The sequence below is a fragment of the Anolis sagrei genome, chromosome 11 (genome assembly GCF_037176765.1).
Source record: "Anolis sagrei isolate rAnoSag1 chromosome 11, rAnoSag1.mat, whole genome shotgun sequence".
NCBI lineage: Eukaryota > Metazoa > Chordata > Lepidosauria > Squamata > Dactyloidae > Anolis > Anolis sagrei.
Window position 1 is genome coordinate 27,524,210 of NC_090031.1, and position 15,263 is coordinate 27,539,472.

Consider the following 15,263-nt stretch of genomic DNA (forward strand, 5'->3'; position numbering starts at 1 on the left):
TGTATCTTAACTATAAATTCCAGCAACTACAACTCCCAAATGTCAATGTTTATTTTCCCCAAACTCCACCAGTGTTCACATTTGGGCATATTGAGTATTTGTGCCAAGTTTAGTCCAGATCTAGTATTGTTTGAATCCACAGTGCTCTCTGGATGTAGGTGAACTACAACTCCTAAACTCAAGGTCAATGCCCACCAAACCCTTCCAGTATTTTCTGTTGGTCATGGGAGTTCTTTGTGCCAAGTTTGGTTCAATTCAATCATTGGTGGAGTTCAGAATGTTCTTTGATTGTAGGTGAACGATAAATCCCAGCAACTACAACTCCCAAATGACAAAATCAATCCCCCCAACCCTAGCTGTATTCAAATGTGGGTGTATTGAGTATTTGTGCCAAATTTGGTCCAATGGTTGAAAATACATCCTGCATATCAGATATTTACATGACGATTCATAATAGTAGCAACATTACAGTTATGGAAGTAGCAACGAAAATAATGTTATAGTTGGAGGTCACCACAACATGAGGAACTGCATTAAGGGGTCATGGCATTCGGAAGGTTGAGAAACACTGCTCAAGAGGTCAATGGTTCTCACCGCGATGCCCTCTGCCTCATATTCCTCCTGCTCCGACTTCAGGGTCAGTTCGATGAAGAGCTGCTGCAGCTTCTCATTGCAGTAGTTGATGCAGAACTGCTCAAAGCTGTGGAAGAAACAGTAGGAAGTTCAGCCCCACGTAATGAGGGATATTTTGTTTTGAGTGGGGTCACCTTTTGACCCTTGGGGAAGGCAATGTGTGGCTTGCAACATGAGCAACGCACCTGTTGTGCTGGAAGACCTCGAAGCCGTAGATGTCCAGCAGACCCAGAACAGAGCAGCTTCTCCTCCACCCCAAGAGCTCCGTTTCCTACCAAAAGGAAAGCAGACTGAGCCCAACGTGGAACGAACCTTGACCCTCAGGCCATTCCTGCTTGCCTCCCTCCTTCCTTCCAAGGCCCAGCTGACCACTGACCTTGTACTCCAAGGACCGGTTGATCTTGTTCACCAGCCAAGAGAAGGTCCGACCATAAATGGCCTTAGCCAAGGCATCACGCGCGTAGGCCGCCTGCTCCAGATTCAAGGGGCTGACCAGCTAAAAGGCCGTAAGAGGTTCGTCGGTTAGTCAGTTGCCCATCTGCCCAGCATGGAGCCCCTCCCCTGTGCCACCTTGGCCCTCACCTCTTCTCCCTTCGCAATGATCTTCTTGTGAGTCAGGGCTTCCCGAAGAAGAGCGCTCTCCACCCCCAGGAGCTGCAGGAGAGAAGGCCGTCACCCTAAAGCATGGCGTACCCGTAGTCCTAACGTCAGATCATTCTAATTTTATTTATTTATTTATTTACTATATTTACACCCCACCCACTCTCACCCCGAAGGAGACTCAGAGCAGCTTACAAGTTATATGTACATACAAGATATTATATTATTAGCATAGCCTGATATTAACATATATTACTATATTGTACTATACCACCATACTGCCATATTATTAGTAATATTACATGTAATATATAATATTGTATTATTAGTAGTAAATTATATTACAGTATTATGTACGTACAATATATTATATTATTCATTTAGTACAATATTAGCATTATATATTACTATATTGTACTATACCACTATACAGCAATATTATTAGTCATATTACATGTAATATATAATTATATTATTATATTGTATTATTAGTATATTATTTTACAATATTATGATCAATATTATATGTACATACAATATATTATATTATTAGCATAGCACACTATTGGTATTATATATTACTATATTGTACTATACTGCAGTATTATTAGTAATATTACATGTAATATATTTATCTACTATCTTTTAACCCTTCCTTGCCCTCTCTGGATGCTCACTCACCCGCGCCAAGTACTTGATCTGGCTTTCTGTGGTCACTTGTGCACTGCCCTGTTCATCGGCCGCAAACTGGACGTTGCCCAGGTGCAGGACGCTGGCCACAATACTCAACAGGTCCTACTCCGGGGGGAAAGGAAGAAAGAAAGGGAAGGGCAGAGCAGTCAGTCCAGAGTGGTCAGTCCAGAGGCTGCAACAGCAGCAGCAGCCCAGGGGTCCCCGAGGTCTCCTTCCTTACCTCTACTTCATTATCGGTGAAGTTAATGACCGTGAGGGCCTTGCGCACCACCTTCCAGTCACTCTTGTCGTTGATGGAGCTCACCTTGGCGCACTGGCCCTGCAAGTGACAGGAAGGAGGGAAGGACAAGTAGGGATGGGGGCGGGGCCTGCTCAAGCCCCTCCTTCCTCTTTACCTGAGATGACCCTGGTTGGGAGTGTGGGGGAGGGGGAGCACCCACTTTACCTTGACCAGGAAGTGGTACTGCTGGGGGCTCCTCTCCAGACCCAGCCTCCGGAGCAAGTCGTCCTGGCCGCCCTCCAGCAACTGGTAGAAGATGTGGAAGTTCCTCTCACCGTGGTTTTGGTGCACCACCCGTGACTTCTCCAGCAGGTAGTTCAGGATGTGGCCCCCGATGGGAGCCCCCTGGGGAGGGCACAAGGAAGCAGGATTGAACAAATGGGGACTCATGTCATCTAGTGCATCTAGGAAGAAGAGGAGGAGGAGGAAGAAGAGGGGAAGAAGAAGAAAAAGAGGAGAAGGAGGGGAAGAAAAGGATGAAAAAGCGAGGAGGAGGAGGAGGAGGGGGAAGAAGAGAAGGAGAGGAAGGAGGAAGAGAAGGGGGAAGAAGTGGAGGAGGATGATAAGGAGAGGAAGAAGGGGAGAAAGAAGAGAAGGAGGGAAGAAGAGGAAAAGAGGAGGAGGAAGGGAAGGATGGGTAGAAGGGGAGGAAAAAGAGGAGGAGTAAATGGAGGAGGAGAGGAAAAGGAGCAGAAGAAGAGGAAAAAGGGGGAGGAAGAGAAGAAGAAAAAAAGGGAGTATAGGGGCAAGGAGGGGAGGAGGGGAAGAGAAGGGGAAGAGAAAGTAGAAGAAAAGAAGGAGGGGGAGAAGAGGAGGAAAAGAAGAGGGAAAAAGAAGAAGGGAAGGGGAAAGAAGAGGAGGGGAAGGAGGAGGGGAAGAAAATAAAGAGGAGGAGGAGGAAGAGGGACATGGCAGCAAAAATGCTCCCCCACCCTCCTAGAGACCTCAGTCTTCTTCTTCTCCACTTGAAAAGATCACCGCCCCCCCCCCCACCGGCTTGCCCGCAGACCCACCTTATAATCAAACTGGACGTCCATATACTTCCCAAAGCGACTGGAGTTGTCATTTCGCAGGGTCTTGGCATTCCCAAAGGCCTGGAGAAAGGGCAGAGGGAGGCAATGTGAGCATCCGTGGGGCAACGAGGGCAAGGCCTGCTTAGCCTCTCACACGCTCCCTCTGGATGCCCTCACCTCCAGGACTGGGTTGGACTGCAGGAGGCGGTCCTTGACGGTCTCGACCTGCTCGCTGGCCGGACAAGTGACGGCGTAGTACTGCAGCACCTTCTTTGTGGCCTCTGTCTTGCCTGCCCCACTCTCCCCGGAGATCAAGACGCACTGGTCCCTTCTCTCTGTGCGCAGAGAGCGGTAGGCGTTGTCTGCAATGGCGTAGCTGGAGTGGAGGGGGAGGAGGGGTCACTCGGAATCAAGATTTGGGGGGGGGGGATTGGGGCAGGTGGAAGAGGCCTCCCAGGGCCATGTTTCCCCCCCTTGAAACAACACTTCTGTCCCCATAGTCGTATCATGTTTGGGAAGTCAAGGCCTGCCTATCAACACTAATCTAGATGTTGGCATTCAATCCCACACTGCCCAAGTGTCTAGTCCTCAATGAGGAGCAGTTAGTTAGTTTAGTATTGGCTGAGGGGATTCCCTTCCCCCAGCTCCATCTTTCGTGAAAGCACCAGACTCTCAGTCTCAGATTAAATGGACAAATATCCTGAGCTGATACACAATGGTTCTAATAGTTACCTGGCTTGGGAAATGGCTGGAGGGATCCTGACCATAGTCCCCTTTCCCAAGGAATTATGTAAACTAGGTATGACAGTTGTGAATGTATCTATTTACTCTCTCCTCTCTCACTCTGATTGGTTGTTTAAAATTGATACTTTTCTTCTGCAAGCCCTTTTTAATCTGATTTCTGCCTTCTTACACTTCAGCATGGAGAGTATGTACTGTGTGCTTTGAGATCTCTCTCTACTTGTGTCAAGAGAAATGCAGTGATTGAGTTTTTCCCTCTCTTGAAACCTTAGAAGAGATGGATGTTAGAGTAGCTCAGACCCAGTTCTTAGTTACTACAAAATACAGTTATTTCTCATTATTGTAAATAAACCTTTTGTGACTTTTTAAGATTGGACTCTGCATCTTTGCCTCCTAAGCTCTGAATTCTTTACAGCCACATCACACTCTGCTCGCGAATGAGCCGGCACTCAACTTTTTGTATCCTGTTTGTTTTTGGATGCTCTGCTTATCATTTAGGGTAGTTTTCCCTAACATCTAGTTCCTTGATGAGGACTATAACCTTGGGCAGGATGTGCATGGCAGTGACCAGTGCCTGAGCTCCAGCTGCCATGTGTTTTTTCAATCGAAATGGAGAAGGACATTCTCTCCAAGCTGAGCAAACAAAAAAATATTTCCAAGATTGGTTCCTTAGCAACCTGGGAAATGCTGGGCAAACGGAGCAGGGAAAATTCCATTCTTCTTCCTCCCTTCCTCAGACAGACACACATTTTCCAATGCCTTGGCACTGGGTGCGGCTTTGCTTAAACACTCACAGGTGAGGGGAGACTTCGTAGAAGCTGACCCCTCGGTAGCGGTCCATGTGCTGCTTGCTGTAGATCTCCAGCTCCTTGTAAGGGTTGACCGAGACCAGGACGGAGCCAATGTAGGTCTAAGGGGGGGGGGGGGGGGGAGGAAAGAAAGGGAGTCGGATGGGGGTCCAACGTCAACAGGAGCTCCCCCCAGCCCTAAGAGGAAAGGACGGCACTCACATAGATGAGGTTCTCCTTGAAGCGCTTGCGCAGGTTCTCAATGAAGGCGGCTTCGCTGGTGAAGTTCTCCAAGAGGACAAAGTCCTGGACCCCGACCCGGTCACGGGCCGTTAAGGCGCTCTCCATCTCCAGGCGGACCCCCTCGCTGCCCACCGTGGCCTGGGAGGAAGGACATGGGGGGCAATGGGGTAAGGAGTGCGGCCCCATCTCACAGAATGATGCAGAGCATCTCAGAACAACTTCCACCGGGCTTGACAGGACTTGAGGAGCTTCCTTGCCAAAGAAGGCACCTTAGACCCTTGCCCCAACTCTTACTCCCAAAGGATCCCCAAACTCCCCTCAGCCTCTGAGGATGCCTGCCATAGATGTGGGCAAAACGTCAGGAGATAATGCTTCTGGAACATGGCCAGACAGCCTGGAACACACAGCAATCCAGAACCCCAAGCTCTTCCCAGGGTGCCGATGTGTGTTTATGGGAGGGGGATCTTACCTCATGGTGGGGTAGGTGGTACCCCATGGGGATGAGGCCCCTTTTCTGCTGGATTTGGGCCCACAGCCCCTCCAGCCTCAAGGGCTGCATGGCGAGAGGACTGAGCAGCCACCTCCCTTCCTTGCAGGTGCCAGGGAAGGAACGACCCAGGTGCCACTCTCCACCTGAAGGAGCATCTCCTCCCCCAAGAAAACCCCAGAGAGAAAGAGACGGAGGGAGGGAGGGAAAGGGAAGAGGCACCTGTGTCCCTCTCTGACCCCTGGGCCCATATGTTGCCTCCCTGTTGCTTTGTATTTCAAAGGCTTGAAAAATACGCCACTTGGCATCTTTGAAATGGTTGAACAGAAGCTCTCCGAAGCTCTAGGTGCTCTTTAGGTGGACAAAAAATGGAAAGCGGCATTGGCATCAGAACCAATTCAAATACATCAACAGGCCTATTGGGAATTATTTAGAAACTTCATATTATAATTATTATTATTACTATGCTGACGATCGTGCCATCACCACCCATGCATGGAGCTTTGAAATGGTTGAACAGAAGCTCTCTGAAGCTCTAGGTGCTCTTACTGCTCATTACAGGGAAAGCCAGTTGATTCCTAATCCATCTAAAACGCAGCCATGTGCTTTTCACCTTAAGAACAGACAAGCATCCCAAGCTCGGAGGATGACCTGGGAAGGAGCAATGTAAATACCTGGGAGTCACTCTGGACTGTGTTCTGACTTACAAGAAGCACTGCTTCAATATCAAGCAAAAAGTGGGCGCTAGAAATAATATCATACAAAAGCTGACTGGCACAACCTGGGGTTCACAAACAGTGAAGACATCTGCCCTTGTGCTTTACTACTCTGCTGCTGAATACACATGCCCAGTGTGAAAAACACCACACCACATTAAAACAGTGGTGAGACATGCCGCATTATCACAGAATGTCTACGCACAACACCACTGGAGAAATTATATTGTTTAGCCAGTATTGCACCACCTGACATCTGTCGGAAAGTAGCAGCCAATAATGAAAGGACCGAGGAAGTGACATCTCCAGCCTATCCTCTGTTTGGATATCAGACAGCAAGCCAACACCTTAAATCAAGAAATAGCTTCCTGAGATCTTCAGAGATACTTGCAGGAACAGCTCAGCAAGCAAGTGTCCAAAAGCAGCAGGCTCAATCCCAGAACCTCAACCAATGGCTGACACTAAACGAGAGACTCCCTCCTGGGCACACAGAAGACTGGGAGACTTGGAAGGCGCTGAACAGACTGTGCTCTGGCACAAGATGCAGAGCCAACCTTAAAAAATGGGACCACAAAGTGGAGTCCACGACATGCGAGTGTGGAGAAGAGCAAACCACAGACCACTTATTACAATGCAGCCTGAGCCTTGCCACATGCACCTTCTTATAGTGACACCAGGGGCACTCCAAATGGCCAGTTTCTGGTCAAAGGACATTATATCTTTGTGAAGTCAAGATGCAGGCGTTGTGCAGAATTTGCTAACTTGTAAACATTTCCAACATGGCTGGAGGGAGACGTCAACTCAGCCGCAAGTAACTTTGCTTACTGAATGGAGGAAAGGGGGAAAGAATGCCCACCATGGCTGCATCCAAATGCAAGGAATCAGGGCTGACCCAGATTCCCCCACGCCCACCCCACTGCCCTTCCCATAGACACCCAAAGGCAATGCCCGGCCAGGAGGCCGCCTGACTCAGCAGCAGCGCCAGCCCAGTGAGCCTCATGCCTCCCCCACAACCAACAGCCATGCTGTCACTTTCCTTTTAAGGAGAAAAATAGTTTTCATGGGAAAAGTGAACAGTCCCATGCCTGTGGCTGCTGCTGGAAGTGTTCCTTGCTGGAAAGGCATCTCCAAGGGAGAGGCAGAAATGGGCTTGGCTGCCCTAGTGACCCACTGTACCCCATTGGTTATTTGTTACAGGGGAAAGAATGGGCTGATTTGCTTTCCTCAAACGTCCCAAACAAGCGGGGACCCCAGCTATGCTCACACACACACATACATGTTGAGCAAGTGGGCTTAATAACAGAAGACCCTCCTCTAGGTTTCCATAACACAAATAAACAAATGCATAGTAGCTTTACGCACAGCAGCCTTCACACTGGAGCTTTCTCACATGAGGCTTCTCTCACACAAAGGTTTACCTCACACTCCTCAGGACGACAGTAGCTTTGGCCCACTAACCCTAACAGGCTTTGGCCTACTCACTCTTTCAGTGCTTGACTCACACTCATAAAATAATATGGTTGCACTATTTACAAGAACTAGGTTTCCATAAAACAAATAAACAAATAAATAGTAGCTTTATGTGCAGCAGCCTTCACACTGGAGCTTTCTCACACAAGGCTTCTCTCACACAGAGGTTTACCTCGCATGCCTCAGGACAACACTAGCTTTGGCCCATTAACTCTAACAGGCTTCGGACTACTAACTCTTTCAGTGCTTGACTCACTCTCACAGAATAATACGGTTGCACTATTTACAAGAACTAGGTTTCAACAACACAAATAAACAAATAATAGTAGCTTTCCATGCAGCAGCCTTCACACTGGAGCTTTCTCACGCGAGGCTTCGCTCACACAGAGGTTTACCTCGCACGCCTCAGGACGACACTAGCTTTGGCCCATGAACTCTAGAAGACTTCAGTCTCCTCACTCACACTTTTGTAATAAAAATACCCAGTTAATTTTTAATATTTCTGACAACACGCACATACACGGGGTCCTCTCACAGGCAGAAGCAACCGCCTCAGCAAGGAAGCAGGATTTCCTCTGGACGATTCCCAGGCAGGATCCCAAGGAAGAGAGAAACGCCCCAGGAAAGGAAATGACTGTATAAGGGCCGATCTGGACACAAGAGTGGGAAGCAGAGCCAAAGGGATGGGAAGCTATGGCTGCACACAGACACAAAAAGTCTAGCTTGCAGTGGAGAGGAATACATGGGCAATCTAGTCCAACCTCAATCTGCCATTATGTAGGAAAAACACAACCAAAGCACCCCAACAGATGGCCATGCAGCCTCTGTTTCAAAGCCTCCAAAGGAGAAGCCTCCACCCAGCAATGCTTATGTTCAGGAAGTTCAAGTGTATCCTCTAGGGAGGCCCTATTGATGCTTCTGCCGCTACTTGCCCTGTTGACAACCAGATCCCAGGAGGGGCCGGGCTTTGTTTGTTCGGCTTCGGAGGCCTCTTCCAGGAAGAGCGGCCCAAAGGGACCCCCTTGTGCCCGGGGTAATAATAATAATGATGGTGATCATGGTCCCAGGGCCACAAAAGAGGGGCTGCCCCACCCACCCACCCTTTGCCCAGCCGCTTCCTCCCTGGCAAGTCCCCTTGAGTCAAGCGCCTGGAATGACCGGAATGCAAGGCCTGCCCTCCCTCCCTCCCTTTTGTGTGCAGAGCAGGAGTTCCATCCAACTTTCCATATTGGGAGGGAGCGGGGGGGGGGGGGGGGCAGAGGGAGGGAGGGGCCATGCCAGGGAGGGATAGGCCCGCCTCGGAAATTCCTCTTTCTCTGCTTCTTCTACACCATTTCCATCCACCTTATTATAGTGACCTTCAATGGGCCGTTGCATCCATGGATGGAGAGTCCATGGATACGGAGGGCCAGCTATAATATTTTTACGTAGTGGCCGTTATCCTTTGCTGGAGTGTTTATTGTCGAAGGATTTGATGGCCAGAATCACTGGGTTGTTATGTGTTTTCCGGGCTGCATGGCCATGTTCCAGAAGCATTCTCTCCTGACATTTCGCCTGCATCTATGCCAGCCTGGAAAACACACAACAACCCAACTATAGTATTTTTTACATAGTGGCCAGTGCTTATTATTATTACTAATACAAGTTGAATCCATAGAGGGAGAATCTGTGAGACAGACCAGCTATTATTATTATTATTATTATTATTATTACTACTACTACTACTACTAGTTGACTCCACGGATGGAGAATGTGGAAACAGAGGGCCTGCTATAATATTTGTATTATTATTATTATTATTATTATTATTATTATTATTTGAAACACAACAAGATTAGTTCACAGCCAACAAGATCCCTATGCTGGCTGTTGTATTATTATTATTATTATTATTATTATTATTATTATTATTATTCCTACTATTACTACTAGTTGAATCCGTAGAAAAATCCGTGGAGATAAAGGACCTGCTATATTATTATTATTATTATTGACACAGAAGCACAGTATGTCACAGCAAACGAGATCTATATACTGGATTTCGTATCACAAAATCACATGTCGAACACTTCCCAAGCATCTAGGACTCTGTGATTTATTATTATTATTATTATTATTATTATTATTATTTGATGTGCAAGAAGACGAGAACACGCCAAACAAGATCACTCTGCTGGCTGTTGTATTGGATCACACGTCGGACACTTCCCAAGTGTCTAAGACTGTGTGATGTATCGGCGAATAATGCGTGAAGATCCCAGTAGGGTGACATTTGCAGGTGACAGGTGGTGGTTTTGCCAGCTCCGACTATTTTTAAGTGCAGGCCAAGGTCTTTAGGCACTGCACCCAGTGTGCCTATCACCACTGGGACCACCTTTACTGGCTTGTTATTATTATTATTATTATTATTATTATTAGTAGTAGTAGTAGTAGTAGTAATATTACTACATGATTCTACAGATGGAGAATCTGTGGAGACAGAGGGCTGCTATAATATTTGTATTATTATTATTACTACTACTACTACTACTACTATTACTAGTTGAATCCATAGGGGGAGAAACCATGGAGAAAGAGGCCTGCTATAATATTTATTATTATTATTATTATTATTATTATTATTATTATTATTTAAATCCATGGAGATAGAGGTCCAGTTATATTATTATTAGTAGTAGTAGTAGTTTTAGTACTAGCTGAATCCATAAAGGGAGAATCCATGGAGACAGAGGGCCAGCTATAGTATTATTATTATTATTAGTAGTAGTAGTAGTAGTAGTAGTAGTTGAATCCATGGATGGAAAATCCGTGGAGACAGAGGGACAATTAAAATATTTTTACACAATGGCCAGTGCTTGTTGTTGTTCTTATTGGTAGAATCCATGGAGGAAGAATCAGTGGAGACAGAGGGCCAGTTACAATATGTTTTAGATACTGGCTGGTGCTCTTTAGGTAAAGGTAAAGGTTTCCCCGTGACATTTAGTCGTATCCAACTCTGGGGGTTGGTGCTCATCTCCATTTCTAAGCTGAAGAGCCAGCGTTGTCCATAGACACTTCCTAGATCATGTGCCAGCATGACTGCATGGAATGCTGTTAACTTCCCACAGAAGTGGTACTTATTGATCTACTCATATTTGCATGTTTTCTAACTGCTAAGTTGGCAGAAGCTGTGACTAACAGCAGGAACTCAGCTCGCTCCCTGGATTCAAACCACTCTTTAGGTTATTTTTATTATCATTATTACTAGTTGAACCCATAGAGGGAAAATCCATGGTGCCCTTTAGATTATTATTATTATTATTATTATTATTATTATTTGTATTACTTATGTTTTACTGATTGTTCATTATATTTTATATTGGTGTCTTAGATAGTTGTTGATTTTATATTGCATTTGATTGCATTTGAACATGCTGGAAGTTGGTTTGGGTTCATTCATGAGAGAAAATTGGGATATAAATAAAGATTTATTATTATTAGGTAAAGGTAGGTAAAAGTTTTCCCTTGACATTAAGTCCAGCCATGTCCAACTCTGGGGGTTGGTGCTCATCTCCATTTCTAAGCTGAAGAGCCAGCGTTGTCCGTAGACACCTCCAAGGTCATGAGGCCGGCATGACTGCATGGAGCACCATTACCTTTCCGACAGAGCGGTACCAACTGATCTACTCACATTTGCATGTTTTCTAACTGTTAGGTTGGCAGAAACTGGGGCTGACAGCGGAAGCTCAAGTTGTTCCCCGAATTTGAACCTGTGACCTTTCGGTCAACATAATATTATATTATCAATATATTATTATATTTTATTATTTTATTATTAACATATTGTTTGGTTGCTTCTGGATCACATCTCACCACACTAAAACAGTAGATGTGGCTCTTAATGAGACATGCCGCATTATCACAGGGTGTCTGCGCCCCACATCACTGGAGAAATTACACTGCTTAGCCGGTATTGCACCACCTGACATCCGCCGGGAAGTAGCAGCCAATAGTGAAAGGACCAAGGCAGAGACATCTCCAGCTCATCCCTTGTTTGGGTATCAGCCAGCACGTCAACGACTTAAATCAAGACATAGTTTTCTTAGATCTACAGAGACACTTGCTGGAACACCCCAGCAAGTGAGAGTCCAAAAGTGGCAGGCCCAAACCCAGCACCTCAATCCATGGGTGATACTAGATGAGAGACTCCCCCCTGGGCACTCAGAAGACTGGGCGACTTGGAAGGCGCTGAACAGACTGCGCTCTGGCACCACGAGATGCAGAGCCAATCTTAAGAAATGGGGCTACAGGGTGGAATCCTCGGCATGCGAGTGCGGAGAAGAACAAACCACTGACCACCTGCTGCAATGCACCCTGAGCCCTGCTACATGCACGATGGAGGACCTCCTTGCGGCAACCCCAGAGGCACTCCAAGTGGCCAGATACTGGTCAAAGGACATTTAACCAAATACCAAATTTGCAAAATCTGTGTTTTTTTTTCTTCCTTTTTCTTTTTAATCTGTGTATTTGTTTTGCTCTGTTAGAATTGTAATACAATAGTTGCTGATGACACGATAAATAAAAAAATAAGCATATTGTTATATTATTTTATTATATTATTGTTATTGTATTGTTTTATTTATTATTATATTATTACTATTATATTATTATTACTATCATATTAATATTATATGATTACTATCATATTATGTTATTATATTAATACTATATTAATATATTAATACATTATTTTTATTATTATCATTATTTTATTATATTATTATTACTATTATATTATTGTATTAATATTATATTATTTATTAATATATCAATACATCATCTTATATTATTATATCGTTATTTTATTATATATTGTGTTATTTTATTTATTATTCTTTTATTATTGTTAAAACTATATTATTATTACTATTATATTATGTTATTGTATTAATGTTATATTATTTCTTCATATATTAATACATTATATTTTATTTTATTTATTATATTATTACTACTATCATATTATTATATTATTACTATTATATTATATTATTATTATCATTATTATGGAAGGGTTCTGATTCACAACAGGCTGAATATCCCATACTATGGAGTTGCCTATAGGAATGCCTATTATGACTGGCAGGGTGCGCTCTGTGGCAGGAAGTGGGGGTGAAGGTGGAGTGGCCTGGTGGTGCCCAGGTGGAGTGGCCAGGCCCCAAAGAGCCCCCCCCCCCAGACACACACACACCCCCGCCCATGCTGAGAGGCACGCCCTGGCCTACCTTCTCCTCCTCCTCCTCCTCTTTCTCTTCCTCCTCTTCCTCCTTTCTCCCCAGCCGCCCTTCCTTCTTTCCTTCTCTTTCCTTCTTTCAGTCCTCTTTTCGGTCGGGGCGAGAGAGAGAGAGGGCGGGCGGGGCCAGGCAGGCAGGGGCCGGGGTGCGCATGCGTGGTTGAGGGAGGGCAGGGGAGGGGGCCGAATGCCACCCGCCCAGGCCACGCCCACCGAAGGGCCCAATTTGGGCGGGAAAAGGGTTCAGGGCGAGGGGGGCTCCTGAGGGGAAAAGGAGGGCGAGCAAGGGGAGGAGGGAAGGGAAGGGTCTCTCTCTCTCTCTCTCTCTCAGAGAAAAGTTCTCTCTCTGAGGGGAAAAGGGAGAAGAGAGAGGTATCTTTCTCTCTCTGAGGAGAGGGGAAGGCCGAAAGAAGGGGTCTCTCTCTCTCTCTCTCTCTCTCTCTCTGAGGGGAAAAAGGCAGAATAGAGGGGTCTCCCTCTGGGGAGAAGTGAAGGCCCAAGGAAGGTCACTTCCTCTCAGGCTCTCCCTGAAGGGAAAAGGGAGAAGAATGGGCTTTCTCCAAAGGGAAGTGAAGGCAGAAGGAAGGGGAAAGGGGGTCCCAGAAGAAAGGGCTTCCCCTCTCTGAGGGAGAAAGGAAGAAGAAAGAGCTCTCTCTGAGGAGAATTGAAGACAGAAGGGGTCTCTCTGTTTCTCTCTCTCTCTCTCTCTCTCTCTGAGGGAAAAGACAGAATAAAAGCCTCTCTGACAGTAAAGACTAAGTAAAAGGTTCTCCCTGTGGGGGAAGACAGAGTAAAAGGTTCATTCTGAGGGAAAAGACAGCGTAAAAGGTTCTCTCTGAGGAAAAATACAGAGTAAAAGACTCTCAGGGAAAAGACAAGAGTAAAAGGTTCTCTCTGAGGGAAAAGAGAGTGAAAGGCTCTCTCTCAGGAAAAGACAGGGGGGACATGAGAGAAGCCTCCTCGCAGGATTGCAAGATATCCGGCGTCCCCTGGGCAACGTCTTCGCAGACGGCTGGTTCTCTCAATCCAGAAGAAACCAGAAGAAGAAGGAAAAGACAGGAAAAGTTTCTTACTGAGGGAAAAGACAGAGTAAAATACTCTCTCTGAGGGAAAAGATAGAGTAAAAGGTTCTCGCTGAGGGAAAAGACAGAGTAAAAGGCTCTCTGAGGGAAAAGACAGTAAAAGACTATCTGAGGGAAAAGATAGAGTAAACGCCTCTCGGGGGAAAAGACAGAGTAAAAGGCTCTCTCTCAGAAAAGACAGAGTAAAAGTTTTTTGCTGAGGTAAGAGAGAGTTAAAGGCTCTCTCTTAGGGAAAATATAGAGTAAAAGGCTCTCTTGGGGAAAAGACAGAGTAAAAGCCTCTCTCTCAGGGAAAAGATAAGAGTAAAAGCCTCTCGGGGAAAAGACAAGAGTAAAACACTCAGGGAAAAGACAGAGTAAAAGGTTCTCTCTGAGGGAAAAGATCGAGTAAAACATTCTCAGGGAAAAGACAGAGTAAAAAGGCTCTCTCTGAGGGAAAGAAAGGCAGAATAAAGGGGTCTCTGAGGAAAAGAAGCCCCAGAAGAATGGGCATTCTATCTAAGGGGAGAAAGGAGAAGTGAAGGCAGAAGGAAGGGCTCTCGGAAGGAAAACAAGAGCAGAAGAAAGGGGTCTGTCCTTGAGTGAAAAGGCAGAGTAAAGGGTTTTCTCTAGGGGATGTGAAGGCAGAAGGAAGGGGTCTTTCTCTGAGGGGGTCCCAGAAGACAGGGCTGTCTCTGTGGATAAAAGGGCATCAAAGAGACCCAGGGCCTTTGAGGCGAGGAAGCCTCTGCTCTGAGAGGCTCCAGGAGGGCTGTCTTGTCTTCCCTTCCCTGCCATTGGGCCTTCCCAGGCAGGCCTACTTGGAGGTTTCTTTGCCTTCGGTTCAAAGGCCTCGCCCTCTTTGCAGGTGGGTTATCCTTTTTTCTCTTTTTTTTCTCGGATGTTATCATGCTTAAAGGTTTTTTATTTCACAGCTTCTGTTCTCTCGGATGCCACTCTCTCAACAGCGCCTGTCATCACAGCAGACATGCTTCCTTCCCGGCTCCTTCAATGAGCCAACCTAGGGAGGCGATTGTTTGACAGGCAACACAAACAGTCTCTGTGGGAAGTTAGCATTGTCTGTGCATGTCTTGGAGTACATGCCTTCTGTGTTTCGGAGATGTGATGGAAAGTAACATGGGAAAGCTGACCTGTTGCACGCATATCCAGAGGATTAATCACATACAACATGTTGCGTGTCATTAGCAAAGGCCATGGAATCTCTACATTGCACTTAAATGGGCAAATGGCAGGTCCAAGGAAGTA

General features: G+C 46.0%; 1 protein-coding gene across 3 annotated transcripts in view; it reads right to left on the reverse strand.

The window, feature by feature from the left end:
• Window positions 1–13,079, reverse strand: part of MYO1C (myosin IC) — a 28,215-nt gene extending 15,136 nt beyond the window's left edge. Inside the window, exons 1-12 of one of the 3 annotated variants that reach the window (XM_060756927.2) lie at window positions 12,929–13,079; window positions 4,971–5,129; window positions 4,755–4,870; window positions 3,397–3,595; window positions 3,220–3,300; window positions 2,372–2,551; window positions 2,147–2,245; window positions 1,915–2,028; window positions 1,216–1,287; window positions 1,010–1,129; window positions 819–904; window positions 595–700 (exon numbers count right to left, since the gene is read on the reverse strand). In XM_060756927.2, coding sequence (XP_060612910.2) covers window positions 595–700; window positions 819–904; window positions 1,010–1,129; window positions 1,216–1,287; window positions 1,915–2,028; window positions 2,147–2,245; window positions 2,372–2,551; window positions 3,220–3,300; window positions 3,397–3,595; window positions 4,755–4,870; window positions 4,971–5,096 — 1,299 coding nt within the window. In that variant the 5' untranslated portion in view covers window positions 5,097–5,129; window positions 12,929–13,079. Of the gene's footprint in view, window positions 1–594; window positions 701–818; window positions 905–1,009; window positions 1,130–1,215; window positions 1,288–1,914; window positions 2,029–2,146; window positions 2,246–2,371; window positions 2,552–3,219; window positions 3,301–3,396; window positions 3,596–4,754; window positions 4,871–4,970; window positions 5,130–5,460; window positions 5,534–8,596; window positions 8,730–12,928 lie in introns of those variants that run through there. The other 2 variants (XM_067472063.1, XM_067472062.1) reach the window with 2 other exon arrangements.
• Window positions 13,080–15,263: the final 2,184 nt, after the last annotated feature.